The sequence below is a fragment of the Monodon monoceros genome, unplaced genomic scaffold (genome assembly GCF_005190385.1).
Source record: "Monodon monoceros isolate NGI ecotype Baffin Bay Population unplaced genomic scaffold, NGI_Narwhal_1 Super_Scaffold_18, whole genome shotgun sequence".
Classification (NCBI taxonomy): domain Eukaryota; kingdom Metazoa; phylum Chordata; class Mammalia; order Artiodactyla; family Monodontidae; genus Monodon; species Monodon monoceros.
Window position 1 is genome coordinate 115,943,951 of NW_021703774.1, and position 26,147 is coordinate 115,970,097.

A 26,147-nucleotide genomic window follows, 5' to 3' on the forward strand; every position below is an offset into this window, starting at 1 on the left:
ATCCTCCTGCAATTATAACTGTTACATTCAATGATTCTATCTATAGCTGCAAGTACCTATTTTACTCTGTCTTCTAACTTGGTCACATGCGAGCATTTACAATATTGATATGCATACTGTTTAATTAGAACTTATTTTCTTAGTTCTCATTTACATCACAGCTATTGTTTTTTTTTAAAAAGAAATTGTGTGTGGGGGTAGATGAGTTATGTATAAATAGTACTTCAAGATTTACATAAAAGCAGCATTGTCAAATATTCATTATAAAAAGGATGTGTTGGGTATGATGGAGTTGAGGAGGACTGACATACAAACCCATGATGCTACAGCACAATTAATCACCTTATATGAGAAGTCCTGACATTTGTGGGGAAATATTCTAGAACAGATCGAGCCAGAAGAAACATAAGTGAGTCAAATGTGTAATGTTAAATTTCCTAGTAGCTACATTTAAGGGAGTTAAAATAAAAAGATGAAATTAACCATAACCAAATATTATCATTTCAAATATACTCAATATGAACAGTATTAATGAGATATTTACATTCTTTTTTTGTTGTTGTTCATACTCTCTTTAAAACCTGATGTGTATTTTGCAGTTACATTATGTCTCACTTCAGATAAGCCACATTTAAGTGCACAGTAGACATATGTGGTTAGTGGCTACCATATTGGACAGCACAGTTCTAGAAGTTCCATGAATAGAGAAATTCCAAGAAAGGGAGTAAAATGTGAGAAGCCCCTTACTTTACTAATGGACAGAATGACTGCTACTGCATATTTCCTTTTCCTCCTCCTTTCTTCCCTGCCGTATTCCTCCACTGGAGGTGTGGAGAGATGTGGACTTAATGGAGAAGATAAAGCAAACTAGATACCCTTGACTGAGGTGACTTGGTTGAACTGGCCCTTGAAGCTTTCAGCTCAGACTCGATGTTCCAGCTCAAACACAGAGCATATGCAGCAAAACTTCTGTGTCAGAGGATACGTGGAGAGGTGTAGCAGCAGCTTAGTAAACAGCCACCTGCCATAATTCAAAACTACAAAATCAGGAAGGAGAACTCTTCCCTTGACACTTCCATGTTCATCTTCCTCTCCTTTGTCTTGGGCATCAGATCCCTGTCAACCAGACTCTCTCCTTCTCCTGCCAAGTACAAAGCTCTTCTTTACAGGTGGCAGAGGCTCCAAAATTACCTGTGTTATCTCCTTTCCTACCATATGTGTCTAACATACTGCTCATCCTCATTTAGCTGATATCCTTGTTGTTTCCAGTGTTAACAAGCTCATTCCTAATCTATCCTTTAGTAGGCAGCAGTATAGTGACTATAGTCTAATGTTTAAAGCATGAGCCCTAGAGAGCAACACTCCTAAGTTCAAACCCTGTTTATGCCACTTAAAACCTGGGTGATCTTGAGAAGTAAATAAAACTCTGAGCTGCAAATAATATCAGAGGTGAACATATCTACTTCATAGGGTTATTGTGAGACTCAAATGAGAAATGGATATAATATATTTAGCATAGTACTTGATACATGTAAGCAATTAGTAAATTGAAGCTCTTATTATTATACTGTTTCCTCAATCTATAATTCTTTCCCTACTCCTTGTCACCTTCCAGATTCCTTCTCAAATCTTAGTCATTTTCTAATCTTTTCCAGGTCCCACCTCTTCTCCAAGCCTTCTACAAACTTTATTCTCTCCTTTTCATGTGTTTGTTGAGAACTCTGACATAAACTATACTGGTATTGACTTCTAGTACAGGACACAGAGCTGTCATTTAGTAAGATATTTAGCTGAATGACTATTGATGAAAAAAGAAAAAAAACTACAGCAGGTGTTGCTGATGCCCCACCCCATATCCCCTCAGTCCTTCCAAGTTTGCTTGCAGCTATGGCAGATAGTTTTATCATGCCTGCTGACATGGCAACATGGGCAGATGTTCTCCATGGTTCCTCAGAAGGTCCCCAGCAGCGTGGAGTCACCTCACCCATAACAGTATCCCACTCGTTAACATGCACTTTATTGGCTTTGCTCCCTTCCCTGTCTCACTCTCTTCGCCCCCACTTAATCACTTCCCAAATTAACTACGTGTATCAAAGTCCTTGTCTCAGTGTTTGGTTTCTGTGAAACCCAAATAAGACAGGACCTATCATTACTGAGTCCATATTGCACGCCAAGCACCACGTTAGGCATTCCACTTTCTTTATCTTCTTTCATATCCTCAACATTCTTTGGGGCTGGGTATTATTATACCCATTTTTTTAGTAACAAATTGGAAAGCCAAGACTAAAGCATTTAAGTGACTTGTTCAGGGTCATAAAAATATTAAGTAGCAAACCTAGCAATCCAAATGTTTCTTCAGGTGCCCATTTTGAATTAATAATTGTATAGAAAAGGAATATACCATTTTGGGATAAAGTTAAAAGAAACATATTACAGAGTATAGAGTCAGGTAAAATTAGAACTCTTAGGTATCTGACAAACTAAGATATAAAAGAAGAATTTAATAAAATAGTGCCTGGAGACATTATACATTGAACACTTAGATGTCATTTAAATGCCTTATTTATAGTCCACTTTCTTTATCCTGGGAAATAAAGATGGGAGCATATGGCAGCAGAGAACTGTCCGAATGAGTCAGATTTTGTAAGAAGGTATTAGAAGATGAAACTGTCAATGCCTCTATGACATTGAAGAAAGAATTAGACAAAGGAGACTTTTCTGGGTACTCGGATACTAAAAGGAAAGGCTTGGATGGATGAGAAAAATTATTGAGAAAAGTGTCTTTTCTATATTAAAATTCTCATTCAGAATTGATTTATTTTTATCTTCCCAAGTCACACAGGCTATGTACATAAGAGTGATTGGATTGTAACATGAACTGTCAAATCCATTACATGTGGGTAAGGAGATAGCTGGAAATGTTAAAAGAAGCAAAGGACAAAGAGATATGTTTTCCATATACAAAGGCAAGCATTAGGTGACCAATAAATTTCCCAGATTTTTAGGAAACGTATTAATCAAATTAGAGAAATTAGAAACATTTAGTTAGAATTAGGGAGTATTGCCCAATTTAGCTAATGTACGTTGCTTTGTGTGGTTCTCTAGTCTAGCTGGTAAGTATATAAGGGCTATGAGTTTGTATGAGGTAGAGCCCACCCAGCATCTTCAGAGAAAACAGAGCCAAATCTTTAATTTCATGAAGTTTGAAAACACTTGATATTTATAGGCAGCTTTGAGATTATCAGACAAAGTGTACAGTGAATTTTTATTATGTGTTACTTCTGAAGTTGCTACTGTTCACCTTTACAGTGTCATAAGAAATCATAAAGAACTAGCCAATTTGAATTGGGTATTATAGTTTCACTCCTTTGAATTTTTTGTAATGGTCTTCACTTATGTATAACCCAAAAGAATTACATCATAATGGGTACTGCAAATTTATTAGCTCTGCTATGAAGTCATTTAGTTTTGAGCCCTAGCAAAAGTGACTTCTTGCCACCCAAGCATTTGTAGTGTGCCCTCTAACTCACATTTTAATAAATGTCATTTTCTAAGTGCATTACCTCATGTTTTGGCTACAACCCAGATGAATCCTGAGAGAATAAGAAATATGCTTTCTGACTGATTCATCCATATTTTATTTTACTTTTCATTAAGAAATTACTCTTTTAAGAAAATCAATAATCTTTTGTGATTGAGGGGAGAAGTTAGTGTGTTGCAATGGTGCATTCTAATTTCTCAAATCAGACTGCCTTCAGCCAGCTGTTGCTGATTTTTTTTGTCTTCTCTTGTTCCTGCAGCCTGGGTCAATGGCGACCCCAGAAGAGTGGCCTATCCTACAGACAGCCAAGGCCACTTTTGTGGCCAAAAGGGCACCCCCAATGAGTGAGTATGGCCACTTTGCTTTGTCTGATTTTACTGTCTAAGCTGGAACCTAGAAATCACTTTCACATTAATCCTACTCATAAGAGGATTGAAGTTCATAATAAAGGACTTCCCTCCCCTTTTCCCCAGAGGCAGTTTATAAGCAGGTGGGATGTTTCATACTATATGACTTAAGACAAGATGTCATTGTTCTGCAGCATTTTATTAGAACACATGAAGACTCTGCTTAGTAAAAATATAATTGTACTGGGTGAATTGGACCAGTGATTTTATCAGAAACCATATTTTAAAATGCCTTATGAAATGGGCTATTGGAAGACTGAGTTCTGAGGAGCTGCTAAAAAGCTAGACAGTGCAGTTGTTAGAATTGTTTTTGCCACAATGTCTACTGATAAATCACTCCACCATTCAAAGTGAGGGGCACACCTAGAAAGTCTTCAATGAGTGGCAGGCCAGCTTTTCAAGACAACTAGCCTGCTGCCGACAATGACCCTAAGTAGCTGAAACAAACAAGGGGGAATGTTCCATTAAATTCCTTTCTAATGTTAATTATAACAGAAGTTTTCATTTATGAAAGCAAGTTTTCTTTCTTCATCATAAAGAAAAAACAAAACAGAAACATAGATTTCATATTTTTAGAAATTTTTTTCTCCTTTCTCACTGGTCCATTTCTTTTCTGGTAGTACCTGAGTTTTTACTCAATACCCTGGTTCTTCATAACCAATTCAGTTTCTATAAAAGTTAGTATTGAAAGGGTAAGAGACCAAGGCAGCAGCAGCGCTCTCTACCACCAAAAACAGCAAAAAGGAGTCTCAGAATATTTCTGTTGTGTCCCCATGTTGCCCACCCATAACTTGGAGCTTATTATTCCAAGAGATAAACAGATTTAAAAAATAGGTTTAGGAAAGGGTTAACAACACACACGGAGTAGAATTATTATGGACAATCAAGAGAAACCAGAAATTTTGGTGAGGTTGGGGGGTAAATCCTTAATCATGTCAGGTTGAGTTTATGGTGGGTAAGCTGACATCTACAAAAGGTCCTCATTGCCTATTAGAGACAACTAGACTAAAGGATGGTAATTCTTATCTTAACCTCAGTAACTCTAAAGCTCCTAGACATTGCCAACAAAACCTTCACACTATGAAGGACAAAGAAAGCACCAGGTGGTAAAAAGATCACACAAATCTCTAGTTCTTTAAAATAGGCTATTTTTAAAAGGGAAACAATGTTTCCCAGGCCTAAGCCAATGACCCACTTATTTCCAACAAAAATGGGATACCACAATTTCAGTACATAAAGATCATTCCAAGACAATCCTAGTGTAACAGATATGTTCTTTAAAGTATTATTTACAATAACAGTATATTGGAAACTATACAGGTATCTAACAATATGTGGATGGTAGTAAATTATGGCCCATGTATTTAATAAAATATAATGGAGCCATTAAAAATGTATGTTTATATTTTTAAGAATTGATTATGTTAATTTTCTTTATAGTTTTTGGATTTTGTGTCATGATTATAATTGCCTTCCTTCTCCTGAAAATAACATTTAGCTATATTTCTCTAGTATGTCTATGGTTTATTAGAAGTTATAAATTTCTGATGCACTTGGGATTTATTTTTGTGTATGGAATGAAGTAAGAATCAAACTTTCTTTTTTTCCAACTGCAGCGCCAGTTGATCTCAGAATAGTTCGTTGAAAAATATGCTCTTTTTCCTCTCTGATTTCTGATACCACAATTATCATTTGGTAAATTTATATACTTGTTTACAAACCACCTATTATATTCCAAAATATATATATTTTAAGCCTCTCAATTGTTTTAATTCTTATATAAATGTGTATTAATTTGAAAAGATAAAAATTTACTTTAAATGATTCTGACAGTTTTTAGTAGTAAGTGAAAATATTTATGAAAATATCAGATTTCAATCCTTAAAACAGTGTGAAGTTATCATAGAACTAGCAGAAAGAAAGAAATACAATTACAAATATCAATTTTGAATGTGGTAAAGATGGGATTCCAAGTCAGTAGCCGAAGAGTAGATTATTAAATAAGTGGTATTGAGTTAACTGAAATGACATTCATGAATATAAAATAAAATTGGATATTTATCTCATACATTATACCAAAATGAATACTGAAACATGGAAATATTGTATATAAAATATACAACCAAAAAGTAACAGAAGAAAATGCAGGGGCATGTTAATAGAATAATGGGGTAAAGAAGTTTTTTCTAAACATGACCCCAAAGCCAGAAAATGTAACAGAAATTTTAAAGTATGACACAGAGTAATCCCACTTTAACCCACAAAGTGGTATACAAAGTTAAAAGATAAGTGGAAATTCAGGAAAAAGAAATTTTTTCAACATGTATACCTGACAGTGGGTCAGTAGCTTTATTATATGAACTACTTTTATAAAATCAAAAAAGAAAAAGATGATCATTCAGTGTAGAAGTTGGCAAAAGTGATAAACAGGAAATAACATGATATAATGGCCAATAATAACAGAAAGTGCTGATCAACCACAGTTAAAAAAGAAATGCAAATTAATAGAGATATTACTTTAGCTTATTAAGTTGTCAAATAAATTAAAAAGATTAAAATTTCCAGGATTGACCAGAATGAGAGGAAAAAAAGACATCTTATTTTCTACTGGTGGTAGTGAAATATGATAATATTTATCATATTTTATCAAGTATTTATGAAATTTGTATGTTCTTTTTGATTCAGCAGTTTTTCTCCTAGAACATATCTGATGGAAATTTGCATAAACATTCCTAATGTTATAGGTACTATGAAATAGTAATAATAAAATGGAAACAGCCTAAGTGTCTATCAATAGGAGATTGATTAAATGAGTTACGCTAAGATCAGGAACAAGACAAGGTTGCCCGCTCTCACCACTCTTATTCAACATAGTTTTGGAAGTTTTAGCCACAGCAATCAGAGAAGAAAAGGAAATAAAGGAATCCAAATCAGAAAAGAAGTAAAGCTGTCACTGTTTGCAAATGACATGATACTCTACATAGAGAATCCTAAAGATGCTACCAGAAAACTACTAGAGCTAATCAATGAATTTGGTATAGTAGCAGGATACAAAATTAATGCACAGAAATCTCTGGCATTACTATACACTAATGATGAAAAATCTGAAAGTAAAATAAAGAAAACACTCCCATTTACCATTTCAACAAAAACAATAAAATATCTAGGAATAAACCTACCTAAGGAGACAAAAGACCTGTATGCAGAAAATTATAAGACACTGATGAAAGAAATTAAAGATAATACAAATAGATGGAGAGATATACCATGTTCTTGGATTGGAAGAATCAACATTTTGAAAATGACTCTACAACCCAAAGCAATCTACAGATTCAATGCAATCCCTATCAAACTACCACTGGCATTTTTCACAGAACTAGAACAAAAAATTTCACAATTTGTATGGAAACACAAAAAACCCCGAATAGCCAAAGCAATCTTGAGAACGAAAAACGGAGCTGGAGCAAGTAGGCTCCCTGACTTCAGACTATACTACAAAGCTATAGTAATCAAGACAGTATGGTACTGGCACAAAAACAGAAAGGTAAATCAATGGAACAGGATAGAAAGCCCAGAGATAAACCCAGGCACATATGGTCACCTTATCTTTGATAAAGGAGGCAGGAATATACAGTGGAGGAAGGACAGCCTCTTCAATAAGTGGTGCTGGGAAAACTGGACAGCAACATGTAAAAGAATGAAATTAGAACACTCTCTAACACCATCCACAAAAATAAACTCAAAATGGATTAAAGACCTAAATGTAAGGCCAGAAACTATCAAACTCTTAGAGGAAAACATAGGCAGAACACTCTATGACATAAATCACAGCAAGATCCTTTTTGACCCACCTCCTAGAGAAATGGAAATAAAAGCAAAAATAAACAAATGGGACCTAATGAAACTTAAAACTTTTGCACAGCAAAGGAAACCATAAACAAGACCAAAAGACAACCCTCAGAATGGGAGAAAACATTTGCAAATGAAGCAACTGACAAAGGATTAATCTCCAAAATTTATAAGCAGCTCATGCAGCTCAATAACAAAAAAACAAACAACCCAATCCAAAAATGGGCAGAAGACCTAAATAGACATTTCTCCAAAGAAGATATACAGAGTGCCAACAAACACATGAAAGAATGCTCAACATCATTAATCATTAGAGAAATGCAGATCAAAACTACAATGAGATATCATTTCACACCAGTCAGAATGGCCATCATCAAAAAATCTACAAACAATAAATGCTGGAGAGGGTGTGGCGAAAAGGGAACACTCTTGCACTGCCGGTGGGAATGTGAATTGGTACAGCCGCTATGGAGAACAGTATGGAGATTCCTTAAAAAACTACAAATAGAACTACCATATGACCCAGCAATCCCACTACTGGGCATATACTCTGAGAAAACCATAATTCAAAAAGAGTCATGTACCAAAATGTTCATTGCAGCTCTATTTACAATAGCCCGGAGATGGAAACAACCTAAGTGTCCACCATCAGATGAATGGATAAAGAAGATGTGGCACATATATACAATGGAGTATTACTCAGCCATTAAAAGAAACGAAATTGAGCTGTTTGTAATGAGGTGGATAGACCTAGAGTCTGTCATACAGAGTGAAGTAAGTCAGAAGGAGAAAGACAAATACAGTATGCTAACACATATATATGGAATTTAAGAAAAAAAATGTCATGAAGAACCTAGGGGTAAGACAGGAATAAAGACACAGACCTACTAGATAATGGACTTGAGGATATGGGGAGGGGGAAGGGTAAGCTGTGACAAAGTGAGAGAGAGGCATGGACATATATACACTACCAAATGTAAGGTAGATAGCTAGTGGGAAGCAGCCGCATAGCACAGGGAGATCAGCTTGGTGCTTTGTGACCACCTGGAGTGGTGGGATAGGGAGGGTGGGAGGGAGGGAGACGCAAGAGGGAAGAGATATGGGAACATATGTATATGTATAACTGATTCACTTTGTTATAAAGCAGAAACTAACACACCATTGTAAAGCAATTATACTCCAATAAAGATGTAAAAAAAAAAATGAGTTACGGTACAGTCATATAATAAAATACTATTTAATCATTAAAAGTGATTGAGTAGAGATGTATTTATTGACATGGAAATACACCCATGATATTTTGTTAATTCAAGAAATCAGGTTACGCCATGATTTAGTATAATTATATAATTTAGTATAATAAATGCCATGTATAGTATAATTCTGCCTTGTGATATATATGAATATCACGTATCAAAAAACACCTATATATGAATGGATATACACATTCCTACATTAATTATTTCTGGGTAGTGGGATTATATTTTTATTTTTATTTATGTGTTTACTGAGTCACTATTATGTTTCCGATAGTGTTCTAAAGGCACAGGTTATAGTGCAAACAAATAGACAAGCTACCTGCACTCATGAAGCTTACATTCAATTAGAGGGCAATTACAGTAAAGATGTAAACAATCAAGGATAATTTCAAATTGTATGATAAATGTTATAAAGGCAAAAACAAAACGGGTGGCCCCATAGAGAATGACTGGTATATAATGAGCTGCATCGTGGTTGCATGGGGCAGGTTAGGACTTTCATGAGTAGGTGACTTTTAAATTGAAATATGAAGGCTAGGAAGAAGGCAGCCTTTCAAAAGCCTTGGTAAGAGCTTTAAAGCCAGAGACAAGGGCAAAGGTCCTGAGGCAGGAATGAGCCTATGGTACTTCTGGAACAGAAAGAAGCCCAGGAGGCTGGAGTGTAGCAAAGAAAAAGGGGAGTGGAATGAGCAGATGTCTGAGAACCAGATAGGAGTCAGATTTTGTGGTTCTATGTGCCCTTTAAAAGTATTTGGATTTGATGTATAAGTGCAGGAAGGCCGTGGAAGGGTGTTCATCAAGAGAGTGATACAATCCACTTTACATTTTAAAAGACCATTCTTGTTGCTATTTATACCTTCTTGAACTGTTTCAATTGTTCAGTGTGAGCATGTAGGCAGGAGAATATTAAACTTTTTTTATTTTGAAAAAGAATTAATGACAGATATTATAAAATAGAATTATGAGTAATTTTTATTTGCTTATTTATATATTAATATGCATTACAAGTTTCTACCAAAAAATCTAATACTTTTATATTCCCTCCAAATTGTCCAAAAATAAAATTCTTGAAAGTACATGAGCTGAGGCAATGAGTTACCTTACTTATCAAAGCCCTTTGAAAGAACAAGAGATAAAACATTTTGTTGAAAGAATATACTCTAGAGTCAAATCCTGACTTTACATCTTTCCATTGTTGACCTTTGGGCATTGGACTCAACCTGCCTGGCCTTAATTTTCTGATAATAATGCAAAAAATTAAGTGAAAGAAGAGTAATTAGGGTGAAACTTACATGTCCTTTTTTTAACAAAGCACTTTCATATTCAGTATTATGATACATCATTTGTGAGGTCTCCAAAGGGCCAGTCACTATGCAAAAGGTTGGAATCACTCTAGGAAACAAGACACAGAGTTTTCTCAAGGATCTCAGTCTTCAGGAATATAGCCAAGAAATCCATGGATTTCAGAGAGTTCAAGTCCAAGACAGCAACATAAGAGGCTTCTAACTCACCTCCTCCCATGGACACACTGGATCTACAGCTACACACAGAGCAATTCCCTCCGAAAGAAATCCAGAAACTAGCTAAGTGACTCCTACGTATCAGGTGAACAAGGAAATACCCACATCAAAATGTGTAGGAAAGGCTGAGACACAGTTTTACCATAAACCCCAGGCCTGGCTCAGTGCCATACAATTGGGGGGAAATGCCCAAATCCCAGCCTGTCCCTGAGGAATGAAAGGTTTGAACCCCACATCTAGTGCCCCAACTTTTAAGACTCTTGACCCAAAGGACAGGCCCTCAAAACACCTAGCTCTGAAAGCCAACAGGGCTTGCATCCATGAGACTCATAAGACTATTGTAAACAAAGAAGTTTTTGGGGCTTCCCTGGTGGCGCAGTGGTTGAGAGTCCGCCTGCCGATGCAGGGGACACGGGTTCGTGCCCAGTCCAGGAAGATCCCACATGCCGCGGAGTGGCTGGGCCCGTGAGCCATGGCTGCTGAACCTGCGTGTCCGGAGCCTGTGCTCCACAACGGGAGAGGCCACAACAGTGAGAGGCCCGTGTACCGCAAAAAAAAAAAAGAAGTTCTTAACTCACTGTGGTTATTTCCCCCAGACTCATCTCAGAGGGAACAGACAGAAACACCCATCTCCCAGGCTTTTCCTGAAAGAAAGCTATTTGCATACTTCAATAGCTGTTGCATGAGGGTTAGACTTCTAATACGCACACATCTGGGGATGACTACAGTCTTCCCCAGAGCCTGGAGGAGGCCAGTGGGCACTGTCTCTGTGTTCTCCCTCTGGCGGCTCCAAGTTGTACTGACTACCTGGTAGGAACTTGTGCACACATCTAGTGCACGAGCTTTTGCAACTGCCACCCAGGGGACACACCCCTTGATCTGGCTCTGGTGGCCCATGGGGCTTGCATTTCATTGGTCCCACAATGAAATGAGACAACTGTAGCAAACAAAAAAACACTTCTTAACTGGCTATCCCCTCAGCTGTCAGTGCAGAGGGAACAGACTGAAATGCTCATTTCCCAGTCTTTCCCTGAAAGAGATCTATTTAGGTACTTTAAAACCTGGTGTCTGAGGGCCTGACTTCCAATCAGCCTGCATCTATCACTGACTGAGATCCTCCCCTTTGGGACACTGACAGATCTTGGCACTACTCAACTACTAAGAGCCACTAAGAACAAAGAAAGCAACTTGGACATGCACAAAGGTTTGAGAGACAGTTAAGAGCTGGGGCTGGGGTGAATATTAAGGTTTATCTCCTACAAGAAACCAGACTCAGAGAGGCAGCTGTTTTATCTAATGCACAGAAACCAACACATAGAATCAAGGGAAATGAAGAAACAGAGGATTATGTTCCAAACAAAAGAACAGATAAATCTCTAGAAACAGATTTTAATGAAATGGAGATACATGATTTATCTGATATAATTCAAAATAAAGGTCATTAAGATGCTCACCAAAGTCAGGAGAGCAATGCATAAGTATAATGAGAATTTCAACAGAGAGATAGAAAATATAGGTAAAGTATCAACAGAAATCACAGAGCTGAAGAATATAAAAATTGAACTGAAAAATTCATTAGAGGGGTTCAACAGCAGACTAGATAAGCAAAAGAAAGAATGAGCAAACTCAGAGATAGGGCAGTAGAATTCATCCAATCAGAGGAGCAAAACAAAAAAAGACTGAAAAAGAGTGTAGATAGCTTAAGGGACTTATGGGACACCATCAAGTGGATCAACATTTGCGTTATATGGATCCCAGAAGGAGAAGAAAGAGAGAAGGGGCAGAAAGCTTCTTCAAAGAAATAATGGTTTAAAACTTCCCTAACCTGGGGAAGCAAGCAGCCATCCAAATCCAGGAAGTACAGAAAGTTCCAAATAAGATGAACCCAAAGAAACTCATAGCAAGAAATATTATAATTAAACTGTCAAAAGTTAAAGACAAGGACAGAATCTTAAAAGCAGCAAGAGAAAAACAACTTGTTACATATAAGGGAAACCTCTCTAAGACTACAGGCAGATTTTTCAGTGAGACTTTGCAAGCCGGAAGGCAGTAGTTTGATATATTCAATGATATATATATTGAAAGAATAAAAACTGCCAACCAAGAATACTCTATCCAGCAAAATTATCCTTCAGAATTGAAGGAGAGATAAAGAGTTTTCCAGACAAGCAAAAGCTGATAGAGTTCATACTGGCCTTATAAGAAATGTTAAAGAGACTTCCTCAAGCCAAAATGAAAGGATGCTAATTAGTAACAGGAAAGACATATGAAAGTAAAAATATCACTAGTAAAAGAAAATACATAATTAAGCTCTATTTTAGAAGAGTCTAAAATTATAATGGTGGTGGGTAAATCATTTATAAATCTAGTATGAAGGTTATAAGACAAAAGTAGTAAAAATAACTATAACTACAGTAACTTATTAATGGATACACAAGGTGAAAAGATGCAAATTGTGACATCAAGCACATGAAATGTTGGGGGGAGAATAAAAATGTAGAACTTCAGTATGCATCTGCATTAAGTTATCAGCTTAAAATAGACTGCTGTAATATGTCTTATGTAAGCCTTGTGGTAACCACAAAGCAAAAACCTATAGTAGATACACAAAAGGTAAAAAAAAAAAAAAAAGGAATCTAAGCATACTACTACAGAAGATCATCAAATCACAAAGGAAGAGAGCAAGGGAAGAAAAGAACAAAAGAACTGCAAAACATCCAGGTAACAATGAATAAAATGGCAATAGTAAGTCCCACCTATCAATTATTACTTTAAATGTAAATGGATAAAATGATGCAATCTGAAGATACAGAGTGGCTGAATGAATAATAAAACAAGACTCAACTATATACTGCCTACCAGAGATTTACTTAAGCTTTATGCGCAGACACAGAATAAAAGCAAAGGGATGGAAAAACATATTCCATGCAAATGGAAACCAAAAGAAAGCAGAGGTAGTTATATTTATATCAGACAAAATAAACTTTAAGGCAAAGACTCTAATAAGTGACAAAGAAGATTATAATGATAAAGGGGTCAATCCAACAAGAGGATATAACATTATAAATATGTACCCAACTTAAAAGCACTGAAGTGTATAAAGCAAATATTAACAGATCTGAAGGGAAAAATTAGGCAGCAATATAATAATAGTAGGGGACTTCAATACCCCACTTTCATCAATGGTTAGATCATCCAGACAGAAAATTAATAAGGAAGAATTGGACTAAATTACATGTTAGGCTAGATGGACTTAACAGACCTTTACAGACCATTCCATCTAAAACCAACAGAATACACATTCTTCTCAAATACATGGAATATTCTTCAGGATAAATCATGTGTTGGGCCACAAAATAGGGTTTTTTTTTGTTTTGTTTTGTTTTTTTTGCAGTACGCGGGCCTCTCACTGCTGTGGCCTCTCCCGCCGCGGAGCACAGGCTCCGGACGCGCAGGCCCAGCGGCCACGGCTCACGGGTCCAGCCGCTCCGCGGCATGCGGGATCCTCCCGGACCGGGGCACGAACCTGCGTCCCCTACATTGGCAGGCAGACTCTCAACCACTGCGCCACCAGGGAAGCGCAAAATAGGTTTTAATAAACATAAAAAGTCTGGAATCATATCAAGCATCTTTTCCTGCCAAAATGGTATGAAACTAGAAATTAATCAGAAAACTGGAAAATTAACAGATATGTAGAGATTAAACAACTTGCCACTAAGCAAATGGGTCAAATAAAAAATCAAAAAGGAAATTAGAGAGTATCTTGAGACAAATGAAATTGGAAATATAACATACGAAAGCATATGGCACACAGCAAAGCAGTTCTAAGAGGGAAATTCATAGCGATAAACAACTACATTAAGAAGCAAGAGATATCTCAAGTAAACAACCTAACTTTGCACCTAAAGGAACTAGAGAAAGAAGAACAAAATAAGCCCAAAGTTAGTAGAAGGAAGGAAATGACAAAGATCAGAGTGGAAATAAATGAAATAGAGATTAATCATTAGAGAAATGCAAATCAAAACTACAATGAGGTATCACCTCACACTGGTCAGAATGACCATCACCAAAAAATCTACAGACAATAAATGCTGAAGAGGGTGTGGAGAAAAGGGAACCGTCTTGCACTGTTGGTGGGAATGTAAATTGATACAGCCACTATGGAGAACAGTATGGAGGTTCCTTAAAAAACTAAAAATAGAACCATATGACCCAACAGTCCCACTACTGGGCATATACCCTGAGAAAACCATAATTCAAAAAGAGACATGTACCCCAGTGTTCAGTGCAGCACTATTTACAATAGCCAGGACATGGAAGCAACCTAAGTGTCCATCAACAGATGAATGGATAAAGAAGATGTGGCACATATATACAATGGAATATTACTCAGCCATAAAAGGAAATGAAATTGAGTTATTTTTAGTGAGGTGGATGGACCTAGAGTCTGTCATACAGAGTGAAGTAAGTCGGAAAGAGAAAAACAAATACCATATCCTAACACATATGTATGGAATCTTAAAAAAAAAAAAAAAGGTTCTGACAAACTTAGGGGCAGGACAGGAATAAAGATGCAGATGTAGAGAATGGACTTGAGAACACGGGGAGGGGCATGGGTAAGCTGGGACGAAGTGAGAGAGTGACATTGACATATATACACTACCAACTGTAAAAGAGATAGCTAGTAGGAAGCAGCTGCACAGCACAGGGAGATCAGCTTCGTGCTTTGTGACCACCTAGAGGGGTGGGATAGGGAGGGTGGGAGGGAGACGCAAGAGGGAGGGGAAATGGGGATATACACATACATATAGCTGATTCACTTTGTTATATAGCAGAAACTAACACAACATTGTAAAGCAATTATACTCCAATAAAGATGTTAAAAAAGAAAAGCAATAGGGAAGATAAGTGAAACTACCAACTGTTTTTTTGAAAACATAAAATTGACAAACCTTTTGATAGACTCATTGAGAAAAAAGTTGAGACTGCTTAAATAAATTCAGAAATGAAACAGGAGACATCTGATACCACGCAAACACAAAGGATCATAGGAGACTACTATGAACCATTATATACCAAGAAATTGGACAGCCTAGAAGAAGTGGATAAATCCTAGAAACATACAACGTGCCAAGACTGAATCATGAAGAAACAGAAAATCTGAACAAGCGAATTACTAGTAAGAAGATTTGATCAGTAACCAGAAACCTCCCAACAAAGAAAAGTCCAGGACCAAATGACTTCACTGATAAACTCTACCAAACATTTAAAGAAGAATTAACAGTCCTTCTCAAACCCTTTCAAAAAATAGAAGAGGAGAGAGAATTATGACACATTGTTCAATGGAACATATTAGAGAGCCCCAAAATAAAGCCACAGAAATATGGTCAATTACTTTATGACAAAGAAGCCAAGAATATACAATAAGGATATTCTCTTCAATAAATGGTGTTGGGAAAACTGGAATGCCACATGCAAAGCCACGAAACTGGACCACTTCCATCTTACACCATAAACAAAAATCAACTCAAGATGGGTTAAAGACTTGAATTAGGACCTGAAACTGTAAAACTCCTAGTAAGCTCCTTGACATCGATCTTGGCAATAATCTTTTGGATCTGACACCAAAAGCAAAGGTAGGAAAAGGCAAAATAAACAAGTGAGACTACATCAAACTAAAAGGCTTCTGCACAGCAAAGGAAACCATCAACAAAATGAAAAGGAAGCCTATGGAACGGGAGAAAATATTTTTGAATCATACATCTGATAAGGGATTAATACCCCAAATTTATAAAGAACCCATGTAACTCAATAGTAAAAAACCAAACAATGAAACAAGTGATTAAGAACTTGGCAGGGGATCTGAATAGACATTTTTCCAAAGAAGACATATAGATGGCCGATAGATATATGAAAAGGTTTTCAACATCACTAATCATCAGGAAAGTGCAAATCAAAACCATATGAGTTATCACCTGATTAAAATGGCTATCATCAAAAAAGACAAGAGAAAACAAGTGTTGGCAAGGATGTGGAGAAATTATTGTGCATTATTGGTGGGAATGTAAATTGGTGCAGCCACTATAGAAAACAGTATGGAGATCCTAAAAAAATTAAAAACAGAATTACCACATGATCCAGTAATTCCACTTCTGGGTATATAACCAAAAGAAATTAAATCATGATCTTGAATAGATATCTGCACCCCCATGGTCATTGCAGCACTGCTTATGATAGCCAAGTCCTGGAAACAACCTAAGTCTCACTGGATGGGTGTATGGGTAAAGAAAATGTGATTTTATACAAATAAATACATTTAAAAATTCAGCAGTAAAAAAGGAAATCCTGCCATTTGTGACAATATGGATGGACCCTGAGCCTATTATGCTATGTGATATCTAAAACAAAATGAACTCATAGAAACAGAACAGATTGGTGGTTGCCAGAAGTGGGAGGTGTGGGGTGTGGGAAAGGGGCTTTAGGTGGTCAAAACGTACAAACTTCCAGTTATAAGTTTCTAGGGATGGAAGGTACAGCATGGTGACTATAATTAACAATACTATATTGTATATTTGAAAGTTGCTGAGAGAATAGATCTTAAAAGTTCCCATCACAAGAAAAAAATTTGTAGCTATATGAAGTGATGGATGTTAACTAAACTTATTGTGGTAATTATTTCTCAATATATGCATATATCAAATCATTATGCTGTATACCTTAAACTAATACAATGTTACATGTCAAGTATATTCTCAATAAAACTGGAAAAAATTAAACTAGGAACTGGACAAAAAAAAAAAGAAATCCATGGATTTCAATCTAGTGTGTTTCACAGAGTGTGCTGTCTGAAGAATAATGCTTACAATCACATCTGAAACATTACACTCACCCCCACTTTCTCTAGTTACTTTCTGGCACAAGACCCTGATTTATTGCCTTGGGTACTTATCACTACTTGAATTTATCCTGGTTATTAATTTCACTTGTTTATTTTCCTCTACTAGAGTCAAAGTTCTTTGAGATCAGGGACATTCTCTGTTTTGCTGTTGTATCCTCAGCACTTCATTATAGTAGGTGCTCAGTAGATTCACTGTTAAATGAATCAGAATAAAGGGGTAGCACAGAAAAGACAGTGATTTGCTCCAGTTGGAGGTCAGTGTAAAGTTCTTATCAGATCCTCCTGTTAGCACTGCTAAGTGGTGCCATTATTACTACTCTCATCTAGACAATTAGGAAGCAAATTCAGATAGGTTAAAGTATGCACTCAGGGTTAGCTGACCACTAAATGGCAAAAGTAACATGTTCTAACCCCAAATTCTGTGTTCTTTAGGCTGCATATTGATAAAGTTGCAGTGAAATTGGTTTTCCACGTTTAATCTAGTCCTTAAAACCTTGAACATAAACTGGTAAAAAGTACCATTAAATTTTAAAAAATGTGTGTGTATATATTTTCATCTGTAAATGAAATGCATCTCTGTGAGAATGTGTAAAGCAGGTTAGGCACTACAAACAACTGAGTCCAGGACATACTTGTTAGACTGTAACAGTGTTTGTACTCATTAGTGTCATGATGTGCTTAGAGCAACCCTTTGATTCTCAACTCTAAAAAACATTCCTTAACTGAGCGTAAAATCCCATGCTTAGAGATGGTGTGATAGTGTTTAGGATAGAATTTGGTCAGTCTGTGCTTTGTCTATGCCTAACCAAAAGGACACTAGGGGAAACACTGAGAGTTTTCTAAAATGTCAAAGCAGATAAAACAGACTCAAAGGAAAATGGAGTGCTTTGTTGACATGTGTAACTTTCTCTGCCTTTTGAGTTGCAGGGAAGTTATTCATGATACTTGCGTATGATCCTTTTCTTTGGGATTTCTACTAAAAAGCAAGAACTCGATTGATTTTGATGCCACCTTTTGGCTACTACAAAAACTTCAGCTTATAAAGTTTGGGTTAAAACAACTTTGAACGTTGTCTGATGCAGCCCAATTGCCAGATTAGACAGACCAAAATAACCATCTTCCTAGTATGAGCTTCAGATAGGGAAACAGGAAAGATGAAGAGAACAAAGCTCTTCTATTTAAGTTTTGCATCAATTTGGCATCTAAGTGAAGCAATAATAACTTTGTCTTCAATTCACTGAAGAAACACTTATAAAATGACAAGGAGGTCTCACAAATCTGTTTGATTGAACATACTACAAGCCCAGATCTATTACCTGGTTTAAGTTTTAAAATCTATATCAAAATAATATATGCCTATGAAAATAAACCAAACAATAATGAAGAGCTTATAATAAAAGTAATAAAAGCAATGGTCTCCTGTCTTAGGAGATTTCTTTCCAGAAAGATAATCTCTCCTCCTTCTGGTTGTTTTAGTCAGTTCAGGCTGCTATAACAGAATACCATAGAGTAGGTAGCTTGTAAACAACAAAAATTTATTTCTCACAATTCTTGGGACTAGAAGTCCAAGATTAGGTGCCTGCTTGGTCAGGTTCTTGGCAAGAGTCCATTCCCTGGTTTGCCATCTTTATTCTGTATCCTCAAATGGAGGAAGGGATGAGAGAGTTCTCTGAGGTCTCTTTTATAAGGGCACTAATTCCATTCATGAGGGCTACACCCTCCTGACCTAAGCACCTCCAAAGGCTCCACCTCCTAATACCATCACTTTGGGGGTTAGGATTTTACCATATGACTTTTGGGGGAACACATTCAGTCCGTAACACTGCTTTTAGTTCTTCTGGCAGTTTTTTGCATAACTTTAAATCATATGTTTATTCTTTCATTTTGTACTTTATTAATTTTAGATAGTATCCATTGATAGCCTGCTATGAAAAATGAAGATTTAACTAATTTACATTATCTGTTTTTCTGTTCTCCCTCCTTGTTCCATGTTTAACGGTTAAATTATTGCCTTCAGATTTTCTTATAGTTTACTTTTGTGACTTTAAATGGTATACTGAGCTTCAATTGCTTGTTCCACTAACTTTTGTCAGTATCTCGACTCCTCTTTATATAAGAGGAGGATATTATCCCCACTACCCTTCTCTCCATCTTTCCTTTCTATTCCACTTTCTATATTTACCCTTTACATGATCAAGTTTGTTATAAAGTTCAGTTCTGCAACTTCATCAGAATCTTTCATGTTCTGTTGGTAGGTTGATTCTAGAAGCTGGAAATAAGACTTTTACTTTGTAATAACTACGTGAAGTTTAGTCACTGTCTGGCCATTACATTTTCATTTCTACTGTGTCCCTGATATCAAAGCCAAATCTTACACTTTATTTGCAGCTTAGCATCATGCTACATTTTAGTTTATTTCAACATAGGGCAATGACATTCATGTATAATGTTTTATTTGTCAGCCAAGTTTTTCTTGAATAGTCTTTATCAGGACCATAAGTTTGTCTACCATTCCAATCACACTATTTTTCAGAGGCTCCCTCTTCTCTGAACACCTGCCTTGTAGAACTTCTGTCCTTTTGTTCCACTCAGGACCAGGTAAATTTTAGGCCTACTGCATAGCTTTAATTCTGGGACTTATCTACCTCATTAGATTGGGTCCCACTTCTAGAGGTGCCAGATTTAGCAAATAAAAACACAGAATGCTCAGTTAATTTTCAATTTCAGATAAACAAGAAATATATATATACTTTTTAGTGTAAGCACGTCCCATGAACAATTTTCTATATCCCAACTTGTCTTCTTTCTTTGTCGACATCCTTGTTTTGAGGGAGAACATTCTTGATTATCTTCCTAAGAAGAGAAAGCACCAGAAGTAACTTTGAGAAGTCCCTGGAAATATTTTTCTTCTCCCTCTTTACAGTTGACTGATGGTCTAGCTTTAGAAGTGTAACTTGAAAGACAATTCCTGTCAGAAATTTGAAGATACTGTTCTATTGTTTTTAGCATCCAATATGTCTAATGCTCATCTGTTTCACATACCTTGTGGTGACTTTTTTCCTCTGGGAAAGCATTTAAAATCGTTTCTTTACTCTTGGTGTTCTGAAATCCCACAATTTGATGTAGGTCTTTCTTAAAAAATATTCTTTTTGTTCAGGCCTCAATGGGGGTCCTTTAATTCTAAAGAACTATGACTCTCATCAGCTCTGAAAATTTTTCTTCAGTTATTTCTTTGCTGTTTTCATTCTTTCCATTTTATTGTTTGTCTTTTGGGAACTCTGTTAGTCATACCTTGGACCTCCTGGATTAGTCTCGATACCTCTTTTTTTTTCCTTATATTTTCCATCTATGATTTTTTATTCTGTATTCTAGGAGATTCATCAAGTTTTTTCCAGCTCTGCTTTTGATTTTAAAATTTTGTTAATCATATTTTAAATCTCTTAAAGCCCTCTTGTTTCCTATTTATTCCTCTAATAACATAGTATTTTTATGTATGAATAATCTGCTTGAATTACTCTGAAAAAAAAAATTTAAGGTCCCTCCTATACCCTGAATTATTTTTATTTCATCCAGCATCAGTTTTTGTTTGTTTACTTTAGTCTTTCTCTTTCCTATTCTAATTTCTCTTAAACTCCTGATGCTACTTGGTTATCCATTTTTACTAAAGAAAGAATTGGGTTGCTTGTGTGAATTTGCTCTGTTTCTGTGTTAGTAGCTCAGTTTTTCCAGGGCGGCCTCTGCCCCGTATGGGATAGGAATGTTGTATTAGCTGTTAGATTTCACTACAGCATGAACTGGTGGGAAGCTGACTGTCAGTCATGGGCTTTTACAATGCCAGAAAATGAAGGGTTGTAGACTGGGGTACCCAATCCCACAAAAGCCCTTGCTATCATTCAACAAAAGAGGCCTCTGTTTTTGCCCATTTTTCCTGGATGCTAGAAGTCTTAAGTGTAGGTGTATGGGAGGAGCATAGAGACACTGATTTGCACTGTAGACCTGTATATAAACCTTCATTAATCTTCTTACTTTTGGCCACATTTCTCACTCTCAGCTTTGAGTCCAGAATGTGTCATGATTTCTAACAGGCATATCATATCCCACCCTTTTTGTAGCTTTTCTATGGTGCATTCATCACTCAACGCAGTCTCATATGCTCTCCATCTTCCAGAAACTGTTGAACTCTCTTGTGCAATTGTGTGCAGATCCCATCCTGCACATCCTTAGCTGGTATGGTGAGGTTTATTCCTTTTTGTACTTTTATTCTTTTATTTCCATGAGTCTCGGGAAAGAAGAGAGATGGACTTAAGTGCATCTTACATCAGCTCAAACTAGTAGTTTGTAGTTGCTTCTATTTTGTTGTTTCATGGTGGAAATATAATTCCAGTTAAATAATGAGTTACTTCCTCAATCACTTGTTGTTGAATTGTTCAGCTGCAAACATCGCCATCTACTTTGTACCTAAGGAATCTGAGGGCCACTGATGTTTAAAGATATCAGACAGACTTTGATAGAATGACTATAGATTTGTGCAAAAAACTAAGGAGGATTCTAAGATATTGAAAAACTTATTCTGAAATTGATCTCATCCATTCTGCAACATCTGATGAGTGCCTAATATGGGCCAAGTACTCGGCTAAGTGTTGGCAAGGTAGATGGGTATAAAGATGAATAAGATACAAACTTTACCCTTGAGGATCACATAATCTGATGAATAACTTGAGTTTATGTAGCATTTTGCAGTTTATAAATCAGTTTTACCTGTGGGGGACTCTTGACACTTACTGATTTACCATTCAGCATTTTAACTACTCCTAAGGGACTCCAGTGATAATTTATTCATTTGCTTAGGTACAAATCTGAATCACATGCAGAAGATATAGTTGCTTGTGTGGTGAAAGAGCCAAGCTCACTCTTGTGGAATCGTGAAGTAGCCTTGTACATATTGTGTATGAATTTATAGCCAGATTCTTGAGCCATCTAGATGGGATTACAAACTTGAAATGGGTTTATTTTTCCCCTATTATTGCCTTTAACAATGTTCTTTCAAATTTCTTTCCTTCTTGTTTTGGCATCTTGGGTAGCTTCCTTCCATAGCTTTCTAAATACTTTCTATTGTTAAAAAGTTCAGGGCAGTCCAATTTAAAATTTGAATCTTGCTTCTTCCAATTCCCCAGCTCACGTTTGAACACTGCAAGGGAACTTAGAGTGGGAGAGAGGCCCTGTTCTGCTATTTCCCTTCTCTTCCCTTTCTCCTGGTCCTAGCTCTTTCTTTGTGTGTGACAGATAGAAGGAAGAGTATCTGTTACTTTCCTGGCCACTGTCCTAGTCCCACATGGTTGTTGCTACTGCAGCTAAGATGTAACTGACTATCCATAAACTCTGTCTTTGGGGTAAGCATCCAAAGGCTGGCTCTCTCATGGTGCACAAGTGGAAATTCTCTGGGGAAGTCCTCACTGACTAGTTCTTTGACTTGAGAAATCAGCTTTGGCTTGCCCTCCACCAAACCCGTTTGGCTTTATCCCTGGTGATTCACCTCCAGTCTCTTGTCAGATGAGGTACCACCAGGAGGATGCAAGCCCATTTACTTGACTCCATGTTCTCCCATGACAGGCTGCTTCAGTGCTGCCCTCTTTCTACCCCATTGGTTTATTTCAACTCTCCTGTGATCTCTTTGGGTCTCACTTTTCCCTGCTAAAACATTAAACATTTTTCAACATTATTTTCAATGGCAATATAGTCTTCTACTTTATGGATGTGGAATTCTTTATGTAACCAATCCCCTGTTGATGGACAATTTGATTATTTCAACTTTTTACTATGACCAAAAGGTGCTTTAAATGTTAGGCAGGTTAAAGGGGAGTTGGAGAATATTTTGCAACTGTCTGGGGAAAATGAAGCCGATTTTTAAATGTTATGTTATATTATAGTATACAGGGGCTGAAATGATATGAAATATTTCCACAGTCACTAAAAATATTATGTCGTTCTCTTAGGAACAAGCCCATTTTGTTTTACTTTAACCTGCTCAGCTGTACCAGTCCCTCCGTGGTGGTAAACCTACAGTGCCCTACCAGACAGGTAAGGCAAAAAAAAAAATAAAGCCTCGCTGGTGATGTTAGTGATTTTGAACATTCTTGGGTGAAAGAATTGAGAAACTACATTTGGGTTCTGGGTGTGTGTGATTAATGATGAATTTATGGAAGGTGGGAAGACAGAAGTATAAGCTCATGTTTGTTCATATACAATTTTAAAAAAGCAGTATTACTAGGAACCTCAGTGATATCTTGTCTAACCACCTATTTTTATAAATGAATAAACTGCAGCCCAGAGAAGTGGAGATATTTTTCTCAGGATCAGTATTAGGAAGAATAAAGCCAGCTACTGTAACTAATAAACCCGTTTTTCAGTGACTTAAAACAATAGTTTCTTTTCGGTCATATAAGAGTAAAAGGCGGTGTTTGTGGTCAATGGGCAACTCTCTTCCAGGCTCTTTTCATCTGGTGGCTCTGTCATCCCTTAAGTCCTCAGCAGGAGCAGCATCCAGTTGCCGGAAGAAGACAGAGAGGCTGAATAAAGCACCCCTGTTCTTAAAAGCCTTGGATCAGTAGGGTCACACAGTGCATTTCTACTTATATGCCATAGACTCATTAGTTTTATTTGTTCACACCGAGATGCAAGAAGGAGGGAATAAAGCAATGTAATTGTGGGCTGAGCAGCCTCTTGTGTACCATGAACAAATGAAACAATAGGGACAAACTTCATTGTTTCTTCCATAGTCTATCCCTCTGTCCTCCAGAACACCCTTCTTCCCAAGGGAGACAACCCAGAATCCCATGTGGTACTATCTTTAACCCATAGTCTAGGATCTATGGATTATGGATAGTCTCTCCATCAGGTCTTGACACTAAATGCACAATGGGGAACAGGGCTAGGAAAATTAGAATACAAGCTCCCATTCAGAAAGGGAGGAGGTATAAATGCACAGTGGTCTTTAGTGCATGGCACTGGAGAACAGTCTTTTATTCGACCTACCTGGATCGTGTTCTCTGAAGGAAGTTCCTTATCCATCACATCCTATGATTCTTTGCTCAACCACCTGAAAGGTTATTTCCTGTCTGTCAGCCTCAGACCGCACCATTGCTGAGCATTGGAAATATACCCTCTTAGGGGCCATGTGGCTTTGAAACTTTCTTCCTATTGTGCGAGTTTAGAACCTCAATGATTATATTAACAGTGAAAGGCCTTTTCAGGTTAGTTCATGAATTTGGCAGTACAACTACCTCAAAAACTTAGTAAGATTTTGACTTAGTTGCTTCCTCTTGGTTCCACTTTGCTGTACATCAGAAACTAACACAACATTGTAAATCAACTATACTTCAATAAAATCAACAAATTAAAAAAAAATAACTCCCTTATATAAACCCTCAGTTATTTTGCCCCTTCTCATTTACTTGTACTTCCCTGGCAAAACATCATTCATGGCTAAATGCAGCTTTCTGCCTACTCCATGCCTCAACCCAGGCAGCTGTGTGTTCTTGCAGAAAACACACACAACAGTCCATTAAATTAAGGACCGCTAACCTCAAGGGGGCCCTTAATGCTGTCCCCAAATCACACAGGAGACCCTTTGCCCATTCACTAGCTACTCTGCTAGAAAACAATTTCACACCTTTTCCTCTCACCTCAAACCTCCGAGACCTCCTTCCCAGTCTCCATGTCAGCCTCTGACTTAGCTTCCTATTTCACTGAGAAAGTATTAGCATTCAGAAGACAACTTTTACGAGCTACCACACTGACCTCCACTTGCCTACCTGTCATCATTTGTGTTCATGTATTTACTCTACCTTCCCTGCTCTTACTGTGGAGGAACAGCCTGTGCGCCCAAGGCCAGGCCATCCACTCGTGCATTAGATCTTATCCTCGCTCACAAAGTCCAGCACACAACTCCAGAAATCTTCTGTTTTTTTCTTTTATTACCATTTTCCTTCTCTACTAAGTTACCCCATCGGTAGACAAACATGCCATCTTAAATAATTCTCTCCTTGATCCCACATCCCCTTCCAGTTACTGCTTCACATCTCTGTGCCTCTTTTTTTGCCAAACTCCTCATAAGAATAGTTTATATTCAATGTGTCTAAATCCTCCTTTCTCATTTTCATTCAGGCTTTTACTCCTGCTCTATTTTCTCCAAATGATATTGATACCATTGATCTCCATCTATTTAAACCAATGGTCAGTTCTCAATCCGTATTTACTTGAGCTAACAGCACTGTTTAATCAATCCCTCTTCCTTAATATACTTTCTTCACTTGCCCTCTAGGGCACAACATTGTGTTTCCTCCCAACCCTCTGGCTGCTCCCTATCAGTCTTCTTTGATGGTTTCTCTTCATCTTTCCAGCATCTTCTAAACACTGGAGTTTCCTCCTCTACCAAGCTTAGTCCTCTTCAATACCTACATTTACTCCTTTTGGCGATTGCACCTAGTCTTGTGGTTTTAACACAATCTATATGTTGCACTTCCTAATTTATCTATCCAGATCAGTCTGCTCCCAGAATTCCAGATCTTTCTATCCAACCACCTATGCCATGTCTCTACAGGGATATTTAGTTAGCATCTCAAATTTAACATGTCCAAACTCAAGTCCTAGTCTCTGACTTTAACCTTAAAATTG

At 37.0% G+C, this 26,147-nt stretch overlaps 1 protein-coding gene across 1 annotated transcript in view; it reads left to right on the forward strand.

Moving 5' to 3' along the window:
• The window catches only part of SLC44A5 (solute carrier family 44 member 5), a 371,649-nt gene that overhangs the window by 292,369 nt on the left and 53,133 nt on the right, over positions 1-26,147 (forward strand). The window contains exons 4-5 of the mRNA XM_029226993.1: positions 3,801-3,885; positions 23,468-23,552. Of these exons, the coding sequence (XP_029082826.1) occupies positions 3,801-3,885; positions 23,468-23,552 (170 nt within the window). The remainder of the gene's footprint in view (positions 1-3,800; positions 3,886-23,467; positions 23,553-26,147) is intronic.